Source organism: Chiloscyllium plagiosum, chromosome 17, assembly GCF_004010195.1.
Source record: "Chiloscyllium plagiosum isolate BGI_BamShark_2017 chromosome 17, ASM401019v2, whole genome shotgun sequence".
Lineage (NCBI taxonomy): Eukaryota > Metazoa > Chordata > Chondrichthyes > Orectolobiformes > Hemiscylliidae > Chiloscyllium > Chiloscyllium plagiosum.
Window position 1 is genome coordinate 38,932,029 of NC_057726.1, and position 15,374 is coordinate 38,947,402.

Sequence of the window (15,374 nt, forward strand, 5' to 3'; positions counted from 1 at the left end):
CAAAGAACTCTGAATTCTGGAATCTGAAACAAAAATTGCTGGCGAAACTCAGCAGGTCTGGCAGCATCTGGGCGGCACGGTGGCACAGTGGTTAGCACTGCTGCCTCACAGCATCAGAGACCCGGGTTCAATTCCCGTCTCAGGCGACTGACTGTGTGGAGTTTGCACACTCTCCCAGTGTCTGCGTGGGTTTCCTCAGGGTGCTCCAGTTTCCTCCCACAGTCCAAAGATGTGCAGGCCAGGTGAATTGGCCATGCTAAAAACTGTCCATAGTGTTAGGTAAGGGGTAAATGTAGGGGTATGGGTGGTTTGTGCTTTGGCGGGTCGGTGTGGACTTGTTGGGCCGAAGGGCCTGTTTCCACACTGTAAAGTAATCTAATCTAAAAAAGAAAGCAGAGATAACAGTGAAGAGTCCAGTGACTCCTCTTCATAACTGCTGAAGAGTCACTGGACTCTAAACAGTAACTCTGCTTTCTTCCCACATATGCTGCCAGATCTGCTGGGTTTCGCCAGCAATTTTTGCTTGTGAGAAGTCATGATGGCAGTCAAAAGTGATCTAAATTGCATAGTACTTATTTAGGTGTTAAAAGTAGCCAATGTAAACTGAACATTTTTAATCAATGATTACGAGCATCCATGTATTGATTAATTTTAATCACCAGAAGCAACTTAATACAGACTAAGTGATTTGCTACCTAAATTTTCCTAGTGAAGGCAAAAAACAATGCAGGACACGTGCCAAAAGCAGAGGTTAATATAGTTAACTTAATCCATCAGACTCTGTTGCTCAATACAGAGCACTGTTCTTCCACTGATACTGTCAAATATTAAAAGTAGGACATTACTCTCAGTTCCCTAGAACTAACCTTGCATTTCAAATCTTGTCAGTTTGTCACACTAGCAAAGTAGAACCAATTAATAAAAGTCTGGTATCTATAAGTACAGAATTTAGTGTATAAATGGAGATCAATTTAGAATCAGCTGCCAACACAATGCAGTTTTAAGATACAAATTGACAAATTTTGCTGCATTTGAAGTATATAATCCACTTGCCCATTATCTATACAATGGAGTGTACTTACAGTCTTGGAATGATGTTGCCTGCATACTGAACAAGTTCATACAGGTCAGCCACCTTTCTTCCCTTAGCAAACTCATCAGTCAGATAAACTTCCAAATAGTGCAATTCATCTGAAATGGCCATGTCTATCCTTAAGTTAAGGGTTACTCTCCACTCAAAAAGGTGGTTGTACAGAAAGAACATGAAAATAGATGTTTCAAGACTAAGAATTATAGTACTCAAATGATTCTATCGAACACACATGAAGAATTACAGTTCAAACTAATGCAAGACTTAATACAAGCTGAAATTATATCTACCTTAAAAATGTCAGCATTTGAGTGGAGTGGGCTAGAAAATCTAGCATAGACACCATCCTCATGCTGAGCAATCGCTACAGGTCATCAGGTATCACTACTTTAAATTTCAGACATAATAAATTGCATGTTACTTTGCAACTTTTTTTTGTTAAGGGGATTTAACTAAAAGAAGATCAAATACGACTCTCGCACTAACTCACTTTTCTTGATGGACAAAGCTATCACTTCAACTTTTCTTTGCGAGCTTACCACTTCCTTCCCCAATTAATGAAATATCTGCCTACCATATCGGTTCAATATCTGTTCCATAGATGATTTTTTTTTAAATAAAAGCTGAGATATAACAGCAGTTCTCCAAAGTTGTTTTCTGTCTGGGGAGCAGAAGCCAAGATGAGCAACTCTATTCTTGGGTCCCAAAAGAATGAATCAAAATTTCAAAACAATATGCTACAGCACAAAGCACACTCACTGAAGCAGTTTCCAACTGCTGAAAGGTCCACATTGAGGGAAGACATCAAAACGGAGGATCCCATATGCAATTAAATTGAACAAAGCAGCTCAAACTGATGTTAGTTTACATGTTCTTTTCATGTTTAGTTGTGACTGGATGTATATTTTAAAACAAATCCTCTTATGTATATAGCACACCCTCTCCATGTACCCACTGACCATTATCTGCTGTAAGCCATACAGAGACCCAACAATCCTCAAAATTGTCAGTGTAATTCTTCAGACACAAGATTGTGTAGCAAATGTTGGTAATCGCAGGATTACATCAAGTGTTGGACAATGTTAGGGAATTTTCCATGTTTGGGCTGGTTAGATATGTTCAGCATCTTGCTTGGTATGAACAACTGAAGTGATATGCTTTTTGATACAATCTGCCAGATGGAGGAATACGGCCTATGTACATTTACAACAGCACTGACATTATTCATTTGTGTCTACACTTGCCAATAAAACAACATTCTCCTCTTCGATAGTATAAATGCCATTTTATCCTCTCTTTGGCTTATCTTGCTAATTACACTAACACATAGAAGCTGAAAAGTTTTAGCAAAATTATCTTTTTCTGAAATACATGATAGAAAAATTTTAAACTAAGTTCAGATTTACTTTTTCTGTGCAAATATACAAAGTGATATGCATTGCGTGCAAAACTTGCATTCCTACAAGGATTTAAAAAGTGTAATTGACTTATTTGTTCACCATATAAAACATTATCCCTGATAAAATAGCACAAATTATATTCCCCAACTAATTATAACTAAAACACAGCAAATCAGTTAATGTTCAAATTTCCAGCCATACATAATGATGGGATCAATTTTAGATCAGGACCAAATATTGGTTTTGTTGCAATAATATCTCACCTAGTCAGGTCCCTCTTTTTGTACACTACCTTTTAGAAGAACTGCACAGTTGCACAAATTACACATTTTAACAAATAAATTTATTGAACTATAGATCACTTCCCATCTATATTACCCCCCACCCCCATCCACAAGCTCCAAAGTAAATGGATAACCATCCTTGTAGAAAAAACTTTCTGAATTCACTTTTAAAATTCCAAATGCTTCCATTGTTCACAATTCTGCAGTTACTGATTTATTAAACCAGCATAATCCCTACCTTTTATGCCCTTGACACCAATACACACTCTCCCCAGTTATTACTTCTGAGCAGCTCTCATTTTCATTGGCAAACTGAGGGACAAAATCTTGAAAGAAAATGGTTGACAATTGCATTGGTCATTCATTCAGATCTGAGTCATTCATCGACTCTGATCCCCAGCATCTGCAGTCCTCACTTTCTCCCATTCAATCTGACAAGACTATCAAGCCTTTGACTTCTACTGCTCATTGCATTTTAGGATGACGCAGGGACAAAGATAACTCTCAACTATTCTCTGCCAAAAAGCACCTTCTAAAAGCCCTGACAAGTATAAAAAGCTTGTACTACTTTGGCAGGGATCAAAACCATCCAAGTCTCTTCCTAGTTTATCAAAATGTACTTCCAACTCTGTAAAGTGTTTTGATTCTAAACCAAATGGCTTGAAACCTTGGCATCTTATTTAATGCCAAGATGAGCTTTTAAACACATACCTTAATTAAGATAGACTATTTCCATGTCTGTAGCATTGCTATATTCCCCCAACTTCAGTTCATTTGCCACTGAAAATGCATTTAGTACTTCTTTATGACAACACAAAATGTTCTCCTATATTCTGCCCCTCATAATTGTGGTAAGCCAAAACTGTTGCATCTGTCCTTATTCTCAGCAAGTTACATTCACCTCCTCACGCGGCAGAGATAGAGAACACAAATGATCACCCATGTGCTCAGGGACAGGAGTTCACGATCTTCTCTAAAACAACAGCTTCAATGAATTATATAGTCATTTTACAGGGAGGAGCATCCAGAGAAGACAACATACATATTAATTGGGTGACATTACAATCAACGAGTATCGTTGCAGAGGCCAAGCCCTTTACTGTTACAGAATGGGTGCTCTTAACTTTGTTAACTGGACTCGTACAGTGGATACTTTTCCCCTTGTTAGCTGACCTTGCATACTGAATGCTTTCAATATTGTTTAATGACTGCTTTTCCATCGTTAACCAATTACCCTTGCCTCCAGCACCCTATTGTTAACTCTAAATTTTATCGGAACCTCTTGTTTCACACAACTAACCTAATCTAATCCCATTTGCCAGCACTTAACACATACCCCTCTAAACTGTTCCTTTTCATATATCCATCCAGATGCCTCTTATATGCTGTAACTGTACAGTCTCCACCACATCCTCTGGCAGCTCATTCCATACTTGCATCACGCTCTATGAAAAAGTTGCCCTTAGGACCCGTCCTTTCTAGCTTTACAACCTTCCCTGTTTCACAGTTCAAATTTGTAGTCATCTAATTCTGACCTTTTGAACGTGCAATTTTAACTGTTCTATTACTGATAGCCATATTTAGTTGTCTAGACCACAAGGTCTAGGTTACCCCCATAAACCAGTAACTATTTACTTCTATCTTAAGACACTCAAAGTCTCTCTCTGATCTAGCTTCTTGCCATCTGCCCTAATATTGTCTTATGTGGCTCCATCTAATTTTGCTTCCTAATGTTCTTGGAAAGTTGCTCAGGATATCTTATTACATCAAAACGCTGTATAAATACAACTTGTGAGCAAAATATTATTTGATTTTTATTCATTACTAAAAAGGATACAGAGCTCATAATAACTCTTTGGTGACAGCATTGAAGTTCGTAATTCACCAAGCATATTTGAAGCATGTTTTAGTGCATCCATCAATTTATTCTTGTCCTGAAATACAAAATATAACATCAGTCATCAGAACTTGAGCAAATGATTCATATTTATTCAAAGTTTATATAATAATAAAAGAATGAAGCCAAAATGTCTGGCAGAGAAAAGAAAAATTCGGGGTTACAGGGAAAAGGCAAGGAGTTGGGCTTCCTGAGCTGACCTCTTCCAGAGAGCCACCATACACATAACAAGCCAAGTGGCTTCTTCAGTATTGTAGGTATGTTTAATTAACCTCTTCAGATGTTAAGTGACAAACTCTGGAGCAGGTGGACCGGCTCATCTTTTGGTGTGGTATACCTCAACAATTTCTCTCTTACGGTGACAATTAAAAGACCATAACATCTAGCAAAATTAAATCATTCAACTCCTTGATTCTGCTCCATCATTCAATGATGGCTGATACGTTTCTCAACCTCCGCTCCCCACTCTCCAGATTTTCTCCCCCAACCCTCGATTCCCTTGCTAATCAAAGACCTATCCCTATATTAAATATACCTTAAATAGACTTGGCCACCACAGCCATCTGCTGCAAAGAGTTCCACAGATTCACTATCTTCTGGCTGAAGAAACTCCTCAGTTCTGAAGGGGGCATCACTTCACTGAGGCTATGCCCTTGGGTGCTAGTTTCTCCTACTAGTGGAAACGTCATCAGCGCATTCACTTTCCAGGCCTCCTACTATTCTGCAAGTTTCATCAGATCCACCCTCATCCTTCTAAACTAAGAATATAAACCCAGAATCCTCAAACACTCATAAGCCCTTCATCCTTAGGATCCTTCTTGTAAACCTCCTCTGGACCCCCTTCAATACCTACTCATTCTTTCTTCCATACAGGGCCCAAAACTACTTACAATATTTCAAACAAAATCTGACCAGAACGTTATACAGCCTCAGCATTCTTGAGCTCTTGAAATGAATACTGCCATTACATTTGTCTTCCTAATTGCCAAATAAACTGCACATTAGTGTTAAGAGGACCTTGAACTGGGGCTCCCAAGTTTCTTTTGTGCTGCAGATTTCCAAAGCCTTTCACCATTTAGAAAATATTCCATGCCTCTATTCTTCCAACCAAAATCCACAAACTCTCACTTTCCCACATTGTATTCCATCTGCCACTTCTTTGCCCATCTCCTCGCCTGTTTAAGTCCTTCAGCATCCACACCACTTTATCTACCCCACCACCTTTGTCATCGGCAAACTGAATAATTCAACCAACCGGATCGTATCCCCACCCGTATTCACCTATCACTACTTCACCATTCTAAACCTCTCGCCGTCACAGCTGGCCTACAGTTTCCTGTCTTCTGCATCCCCCCCATTCTTGAACAGTAGATTGGATTAGATTCCCAACAGTGTGGAAACAGACACTTCGGCCCAACAACTCCCCACTGACCCTCCGAAGAGTAACCTACCTAGACCCATTTTCCTCTGACTAGTATAACACAATGGTCAATTTAGCACAGTCAATTCACCTGAACTGCACATCTTTGGACTGTGGGAGGAAACCGAAGCACCCAGAGGCCTCAACATGCAATGGTAATTGCATCTCCAGAGCCTCTTTCTCCTGAGGCACTAAGAATTTCTCCAATTCGGCCATCTGCCAGAGGCTAGAAATCCAGACCATTAATATTTGGGCCGAAGGGCCTGTTTCCACACTGTAATCTAATCTAATCTAATCTAATGCCAATCCTAACATTTTCAAATCAACAGATCAGCTAAGTCAGCAGATAGGACTCCTTTTTGATGTCACTGGATAAACTCAACCACTGGACAAGCCCATGTATTTTATTCTATTTTACATTTATCATTGCATAACTTACACAGTATATTTCTTACCAAGCATCGCTTCATCTGGAAAGACTGGACCTTAACAGTCTGAACAGCTTCATCAAGAAGCTTTTCCTGCTCATCCTGCGGTGACTGTTGAGTTGTAGGCTATAAAAAAAAACAAAGGAACACCACTAGTCAAAACAAAATGTATTTGCTTGGAACATAAATAATCACATGGATTGTTTAGAAAATAAAATGTTTTCCGGCTGTAATAACTATTATGAAAACATCTTCAAAAATCCCCTCTAGATAGAGAAAATTGTAAGCACTTGTTCAATTTGACTTTGTACTGAGAAGCTCCAAAGAAAAGCGGTTTCAAGAATCTACTCAAACGTTGATACTTTAAAAACAAGTCTGCAATTTTACAAACTACATTTACAAAAAATCAATAATGTTTCCAGTAGCTAATGACCATTTCACATGAACTAGTTTCCTTAAGAATGGACATCTTACTTTTGAAGGTGGCAAAAGACGAACATCCATATTGCAAGAGAGCTGCAGAAATCAACTTTGTCTGAGTGCCAGTTAGTACTCCAAATAATCCAGACTTAAAAATTGCATAACAGTTAAAATTACTGTTTAGTACTTTTGGCCTTGATCCAGGGATGCACCTGTAGCAAAACTGTTTCACTGACTTGCATGGGACAAGAATGAACACAACCAAATTCGTCAAAGCCAAAATATTTGAATTCTCTACCAATTATAATAGCAATTTTTTTTAGTTTGCATCATACCAAACAAACATCAAGTAGGCACGTAATTATAAGTGGCTGACCAGACGCTTAATTATCAAGTCTTAAACCGTTTGTTCCAGGCTAAACTTTGGAGTGGGGATAGTGTAAAAACAGGAAGTGAGAAGCATGCCATTTGGCCCTTCAGGTTTGCTTCACCATTCAATATAATCATGGCTGATCATCCAACTCAATCAAGTTTTTCTTCACTTCTCAGATCACCTACTAACTTGACCCAGTATCCTTTTTGGCGGATTATACTTTTCATTGACCAACATAAAACACAGGTTGATGTTCTTCAAAAATGTGAACTTGGGTTCACAGAACTGTAAAAGAACAATTTTACACTGTGAAGGAAAGTGAAACGAATGCTAATTTTTATCCTTGTCATTCTATATGTTAAAAAACCCAGTTACCTTATTAGTAACTGGCTGAGTAATTAATCATCTGTTGGTAGAGACTTATGAACCTTCTTCAGGATTCTGATGAGCAGTCACCTGACTCGAAACATTAATTCTGTTTTCTCCCCATCGATGCCACCAGACCAGAGTTTTGTCAACCACTTCTGTTTTTGATTCAGATCTCCAGTGCCCGCAGTTCTTTGTTTACGAAGATCTCTAGATTGTTGCTGGCTTTATTTTAAAAGATGAAACACAGTGGTGGAAGCAATATTTAAACAGCTGAACAATCTCTAATACAGGTTAGTCCCTAAAACCACACGATATAGGGGTAATTATAAGCCATTCAGCCCACTGAGTCTGCTCCACCATTCAATCATGTCTTCGTTCCACAACTCTATTCCCTTACCAATCTAGAATATTTCTGTCTTAAATACACAAATCACTTGCCTTCTACAGCCCATTGCAATGAGTCCTGGCTGAAAACATTCCTCTAATTCTGAAGGATCACCACTTCATTTCGAAACTGTGCCTTCAGGTCCTATTAGTGGAAACTTCTCACTTCCACTCAACAAAGCCTCTCAATATTCTCAAGTTTCAATGAGATCCCCCCCCCCCATATCCTGCCAAACTCCATAGAGTACAGACTCAGAGTCCTCAACTGCAACTCTTCATCTCAGGACCATTCTACAAATCTATTCTGGACCTCTGACAAGGCCAACACATTCATTCTCAGACGAAGGGTCAAAATTACTCAATATTTCAAATGCAGTCTGACCACAGCCTTATACAGCCTCAGCAGTACATCTCTGCTTTTGTACTCTAGCCCTCTTGAAATGAATGTTAACATTGCATTTGCCTACCGAATTGCCAAATGAACCTGCATGCGAACCTTAGAATCCTGAATTAGGACTGCCAGGTCCCTTTGTGCTTCAGGTTTCTGAAGCCTTTTTGCCATTTACTAAGTAGTTTATGCCTTTATTCCTCTTACCAAAGTAGGGAACCTTTTCCACATTGTCACTACTTTGTCCACTTTCCAAGTCATTCTGCATGTTCAACACAACCTGTCCATCCACCTATCGCTGTGTCACCTGCAAACTGAACAATGCCCTCAGTCCCTTTGTCTAGATTGCTAATGGATAACATGAACGATTGTGGTTCCAAGACTAACCTCTGTGGAACTCCACTGGTCACTGGCTGCCATACAGGAAAAAGACCTTTATGCCTATATTGGGTCCAGGTCGATGTGCTTATTGATCGACCTGGACCCAATATACCAACCACTGCAGCAGACAGCTGGAACTGACAACCGGAAGCGGCAGATTCAAACCACTACAAATGCCGGAGGAAAGATCACAGAAGCACTTCACAGAAGGCTCCCAAGCACTGAGGATGTCATCTAGACAGGGGACGAAACGTCTGCACCACAAATTCCCAGCTCGGCAAACAGAACCACAACAACGAGTACCCGAGCAACAAATCTTCTCTCAAACTTTAAACTTCATAGTTACTTTTACTCAATTGTAGTACCATTACATCTGATTCCAGCTTCTTCCTCTCAAACTGCAGTGAATTCTATTAGATTAAGGTCACTATCCCTCAGGGTTCCTTCACCTTAAGCTCCATAATCAAGCATGCCTCATTACATATGGTAGAGCCCATTGGAAATTCTGGATAAGTTGTTCTAAAGAAAAAAAGCCACCTTGTAGACATTCCATAAATTCCTTTCCTGGAGATCCACTATCAACCCAATTTTCCCAATCCACCTGCACAGTGAAATCCCCCACAATTATTGAAGCAGTGCCTTTCTTACATACATTCTCTATCTCCTGATTTATTTTCTTCCCTACACCAAGGAGTACAATTCCCATCAGGGTCTTTTGTTCCTCTGCAGTTCTCCAACTGTCCCACACTGATTCCACGCCTTCTGACTATGTCACTTCTTGCCATCGTACTGGAACAGTTCCTCTTTCCCCACTTGTAGTGCAAATGTCCCATGAAGTTGAACCCATTTCTCCCGTACCATCTTTGAGCTACACATTTACCTCTATGCTTGTTGACCCTGTGCCAATTCAGTTGTGGTTCAAGTAATAGCCCAAAGATCATCATCTTGGTTCTGCTTTTTAAATTTAGCATCTAGCTTCGCATATTCGCCCAAGAGACCTCTTTCCTTATCTACATATACTCATTAGTACTTATGCAAACCACGACAACTGGTTCTTTCCTCTCCCACTCCAAGTTCCCCTGCAGCCAGTGAGGTATCCTGAACCGGGCATCAGGCAGGCAACACAGCATTTGGGACACTCCATTCTGGCCACACAGGACAGTATCTATTTCCCCGACTATACAATCCAATTACAACTATATTTCTCTTTTCTCCCACCTCTTCAACTGCTCCCCATACCAAACCACGGACATCTTGCTCATCCTCCCTTCAGCTCCGCTCTTGCCACACAGGGAGCAATAATCTCAAACCTGTGGGACAAGCTTAAGGATTGAGGCTCCTTCAGCACTACTTGCCTTATGCCTAGTCACACCCTTCTGTCTCTTACTGAATTCAATATAGTTAATCTAAGACATGTTTGCCTCCTGAAACACAGCAATTGACTGTCTACCTCCCTGATAATGACAGTGTTTGAAGATCTCGCTCCAGCTCAACTCTGAGCCAGAACACAAGAAACCAACTGCTGCTTCAGACAGTCACTATGAACCACAACGGGGTCTTGACACAAGCAGCTGAATATACTTAAAAGGAACATATACAATTCCCTATCAGGGACTCTTGCAATGCAGTTGCAGTATGGTGCAGTAATAGCCTAGCAGTTTGTTAAATTAGAGGCCCAGGTAATGTTTAGGGGATCCAAATAGAAATCCCACCAAAGCAGATGGTGGAATTTGAACTTAATTTACAAACGTGGAATTAAAAGTCTAATGAAAATCCATTGCTGACTGTTCACAATAATCCTTTACAGAAAGAAACTTCAACCCTTACCTGGTCTGGCCTACATGTGACACCAGACCCACAGAATATGGTTTAACCTTAAGAGCTCTCGAGGGATGGGCAACAAATGTTGGTCTAGCCAGTGACTGCCTCCTCCCACGAATAAATAAAAACATGGCCCTATCTCAGCCAGAAGGTCTGGGTTCAAGTCCCACCTGCTCCAGAGGTACATCATAAAATGTCTGATCAGGCAGATTAAAAGTACTAATAAATTTCCTATTAGAACTTACCCACTCACTCAACATATCAATAACTTTGACAACAACTCAATTTACAACAGACATAGGACAGATTTCATGTATAGGACGTATTTCCTTAACCATTATTACCAAGAGCATTGAGAGATTTAGAAAACTACATTAATATTTAAAAGTGTCTAACTTTCCAACAAGTACTGCAAAGCGATACTATGAAATACTGCAGCTTTAACCTCATACAAACTAACCATTTACATACAGATTTAACAAAGAGTTCAGGATTTATCAATGAACAGATATTATAATTAGTGAAGGAACCCAAATAAATGCATTTACCTGAGTAGATACCTGTTTTACTGACTGACAGCTTTAGTTCATTGAAGTGAAATGGAGAGCAAAATGCTTCATGTTTCATTTATAAGCAATAGAGGAAGACTGAATCATGACATTACTGAAGATATATCTGAAGTTGCACTGTTTCATAAAGGCAGGAATAAACAAAGCACATTTTGTATATAGTGACTAAATACCTCTTTAAAAGTTAAAATGTCTAATATTCAATGGATTCAGAGGCAATCGAAGAGACCATAAGCATTCCGACTTCAAATGCAAGTTTGAATTTGCTGCTCCTTTATACTTCAAAGTGTGAAAAAATCCAAGCATGCACAGTAAATGCATGCTATATGTCACAAAGCAATTCCACAAAGGCATTGCTATCAATAACTAAGATATCATAGGAGTTTTGAGCAGTGCAATGCATTATATATTATCTTTTGAACAAAATATGCCTAAAAGGTCACAGATTTTCATCAGTTTTATTACTATTATTGGGACAACAAAGATTTTAATCTAGACCAGAAGAGTACACTATTATGGCTTAACCTTACTTTTAAAATGTTTCAAATCTGAAATGAAATGTTATACATACATTTTACCAGATCTCCTGTAGAAAATGTATATGAGGCTCACTTTGCAGAGTAGTGTAAGAAACAGACTGAACTCTTCAAACACAGGAAGATAGTTACGAAGACTTTGCTCATATATTAGATGAAAAGCAATGTAATTAATTCCCTAAATCATCTTGTTTCCATCACACACTGCACACTTGATTAAATAATCTTTTACAAAATAATGACTGTATAGAATATTTAGAGAAAATATAAAGCACTGATGTTCTGGCTGCTATCTCCTCCTCTTATGAGCTAAGTGAATGCAAATAGCTGACAGCCCTCTAAAGCATCATAAAAATGTTCCAGACCAATTTTATAACTTCAGAACATGCCTCAAATTTTGCACTCAAAATTTAAGGAAACAATGATTCCACTGAAGTTTTTTGTTCTAACAATATAGATCCCATTGCTAAGTATGGCAGATAATTTGGTTATAATTTATAGAAATTAAAAACATAAAGCTCAAGGTAGATTGTATAATATCCTGCTTTCATGTGCAGATTAGGTCTGCTACAATTTTGTCAACATTGGTCACTGAAAGAAGGAGAGGTGCCTGAGCCACTGAACTGCATGATCCTCAACCATAAATGCACTATCCTCTACTAACAATACATGGAAAGTAGATAAGGAGAATTAAGAAGTTACGGCATGGCCATAATGAATCACATGAGAAAGTGAAATCTGCAGATGCTGGAGATCAGAGTAAAGAGTGTGGAACTGGAAAAACACAGGTCAGGCAGCATCTGAGAAGCAGGAGAATTGACGTTTCGGGCACAAGCCCTTCATCAGCAATGTCCTTCCTGATGAAGGGCCTCTGCCCAAAATGTCGATTCTCTTGATCCTCAAATGCTGCCTTACCGGCTGTGCTTTTCCAGCACCACACTCTCGACCCATAATGAATGACAGTAAGCTTAATGAGCCATATGATGTATAACTGGTCCAGTTTCTTACACTGTGCTCTCTTAGCCTGAACCAGCCATTTTGTGCATCCACATGCATTCTAAACACACACAGATTCAAACACAAGAAGAATGACAGGTGTTGAGAATCACAAACCTTCTCAATACAAAGGCCATTCCATCTAAATGAACTCCTGCGCTGGCTTGAATCATTTGCTAGAAGTGGTAAAGATAAAGTTCCAACAGTACTTTCACTGCTGTGCGAATTAAGACTGAACACTCAATACACTTCAGGGCTTACTCCTTAAATTGTCCCAATGACTCACGTCAATAGACTATACAGATACAAATCAAACAGTAAACTGAAATGATTGACCATGTTCGATTCGCCCCACTCCAACAGAAGATTGAACTTATGTTCTTGTGATTTGGGGCAGGGAGGGAGACATTTTGATGAGTGAAAACGATGGCTTAGAGGACACCCCCTCAACAAATATAATAATTTATTGACGGCGTTAGAGTTTTAGGGGGAAAGAGAAATCCAGCAAAGCATAAAGCTGTATCAATGGCATCACGTTATAAATTAAGATATCAACTCCTGGTTCAGATTTCAGGAACGAAAATGGTTTAAATTGAATCTGGGCCCAAGACGGTCACAACTCGAGGCCTCCGTTCATTATGCCCACGGTTGCAGCTTCTGCAAACGAACCATTTGCAGTAGAACCTCAGATCCCATGCTCCCTCTCACTGTCAAGTGAGGGAGTTATCATGAAAGCAGGCCCAGGTCAAGCCTAACAACGCCCATTCACAACTCTCTGCAAACCGGGAGTCTTTAACTGCCGCTCCCCACAGCGAGGCTCGCTCTTGCGAACAGTCGACACCAAAATCTGCAGCGTTGAAACTCACCATGATTAACGTAGCTCGATTCAGCTAACACGAGCTCGAGTCAGCTGACACACCGTCCCTCAGTGGCTCCAGGAACAGGCCGGAATACCCACCGAAGAAGCCGTTCCGCCACCTCGATTGATTGATTGACGCTGGCAACGAACCAAAGAGAAGCCGTCGCCGTGGGGTGGGGACGCTCACGAGGAACCGGATTCAGAGGCGGGACCACGGCCGCGGCTGCGATTGGAGGACGCTCGCGAGTCGTTCCGGTGTTATCCGGTTTAGCCAATGAGAAGGAGGCCGTTGGCACCTCGCGCTATGATTGCTATTCAGAGCGTCCAATCAGCAGCGGGGTCAGCTCAGTTTCCTCGCCAATGATCGTGATTGGGAGTGGAACGCGCGGAGTTTGGAGGGTCAGGAGCCGGAAGTTAGGGAGCGCGAGGAGATTGTGAAGGTGTAGAAGGAGACCTTTCTGTTTCGTTGTGTGTGTTCCTGGTTTTCCCATTGAGTTTCGTGATGTAGTGCCATTCTTCTGCCTCCCCGAACCCCTACACGCTGTTTTAACTCCAGTATTCACCTAAAGAACTCGAGTGTCTCCATTGAACCCGAAATTTCGAAATTTTGAAAATGGATCGAGAGATGATTGTGCGGCTGTGTGTTAAACTAGGGATCGAATCAAGGAAAGTGATCCAGTGAGTATGCAATCCCAGTCGGTTTATACCTGCCAGTCTCCTTTTTGGAGAGACTCTCAATGTGGTGTTTTTTAATTCCCCAATCATCCCTACTCTTAGGGTTTGAAGTCAGCTGGAACCTTCAACCAGTTCCAGTGAGTCGGGTGCTGACTACTCTTAACATTCACCTTTGATCAGAGTTAGTCTAAAAATCACATAACATCAGGTTAAAGTCCAACAGGTTGATTTGGAAGCATTAGCTTTCGAAGCGCTACGTCTTCCACAACCACCTGGGGAAGAAGCAGCGCTTCATAAGCTAGTGCTTCCAATTAAACCTGCTGGACTATAACCTGGTGTTGTGTGATTTTTTAACTTTGTCCACCCCAGTCCAACACTGGCACCTGTAAAGAGAGAAACACCTTAAGTGCTGAGTGTTTTATTCTTGTTTCTGTCAAAGCATCACAATCGTTTTATCCCCCAAAGCTGACCAGTTAGCATAGAACCAGAATTTTCCATTTTGTTTTGTTCCAGTAAATCTGATTTTATTTGATCTTCACTGATAGAAGCCTCTTTCTTCTTGGAGTCTTAAACCTAATTTTGCTACTTCCATGTTTATTGTTGTCTTTGTGCAGCTAGTTTTTTATGGAGTGCCATTCTCACCTGAGATATCATAAAATTATATATGAAAAAACATGGGTTTTGAAAATGCTAAGTTTTGGCTATTGTATTGCTACATTGTGCCCTTATCACAACTCAGATGGTTAAGAAAAAGAAGGAAGCATATGTCAGGTATAGACAGGATAGATCGAGTGAATCCTTAGAAGAGTATAAAGGAAGTAGGAGTATACTGAAGAGGGAAATCAGGAGGGCAAAAGGGGGATATGAGATAGCTTTGGCAAATAGAATTAAGGAGAATCCAAAGGGTTTTTACAAATATATTAAGGACAAAAGGGTAACTAGGGAGAGAATAGGGCCCAACCAACCCAACCACCCTGTAGCTCAACATTTCAATTCCCCCTCCCACTCCACCAAGGATATGCAGGTCTTTGGACCCCTCCATCGTCAGACCACAGCGAAACAACGGTTGGAGGAAGAACGCCTC

The 15,374-nt window shown here is 40.2% G+C and overlaps 2 protein-coding genes across 5 annotated transcripts in view; one reads left to right on the top strand and one right to left on the bottom strand.

The window, feature by feature from the left end:
* Positions 1 to 13,824, bottom strand: part of vps35 (VPS35 retromer complex component) — a 45,792-nt gene extending 31,968 nt beyond the window's left edge. Inside the window, exons 1-5 of one of the 2 annotated variants that reach the window (XM_043706896.1) lie at positions 13,623 to 13,824; positions 7,688 to 7,903; positions 6,547 to 6,645; positions 4,612 to 4,708; positions 1,083 to 1,206 (exon numbers count right to left, since the gene is read on the bottom strand). In XM_043706896.1, coding sequence (XP_043562831.1) covers positions 1,083 to 1,206; positions 4,612 to 4,708; positions 6,547 to 6,561 — 236 coding nt within the window. In that variant the 5' untranslated portion in view covers positions 6,562 to 6,645; positions 7,688 to 7,903; positions 13,623 to 13,824. The remainder of the gene's footprint in view (positions 1 to 1,082; positions 1,207 to 4,611; positions 4,709 to 6,546; positions 6,646 to 7,687; positions 7,904 to 13,622) is intronic. The other variant, XM_043706895.1, reaches the window with a different exon arrangement.
* Positions 13,825 to 13,913: 89 nt separating this feature from the next.
* Positions 13,914 to 15,374, top strand: part of orc6 (origin recognition complex, subunit 6) — a 19,094-nt gene continuing 17,633 nt past the window's right edge. For 2 of the 3 annotated variants that reach the window (XM_043706898.1, XM_043706899.1), the window contains exon 1: positions 13,920 to 14,293. In XM_043706898.1, coding sequence (XP_043562833.1) covers positions 14,229 to 14,293 — 65 coding nt within the window. In that variant the 5' untranslated portion in view covers positions 13,920 to 14,228. Of the gene's footprint in view, positions 14,294 to 15,374 lie in introns of all 3 variants that reach the window. The other variant, XM_043706900.1, reaches the window with a different exon arrangement.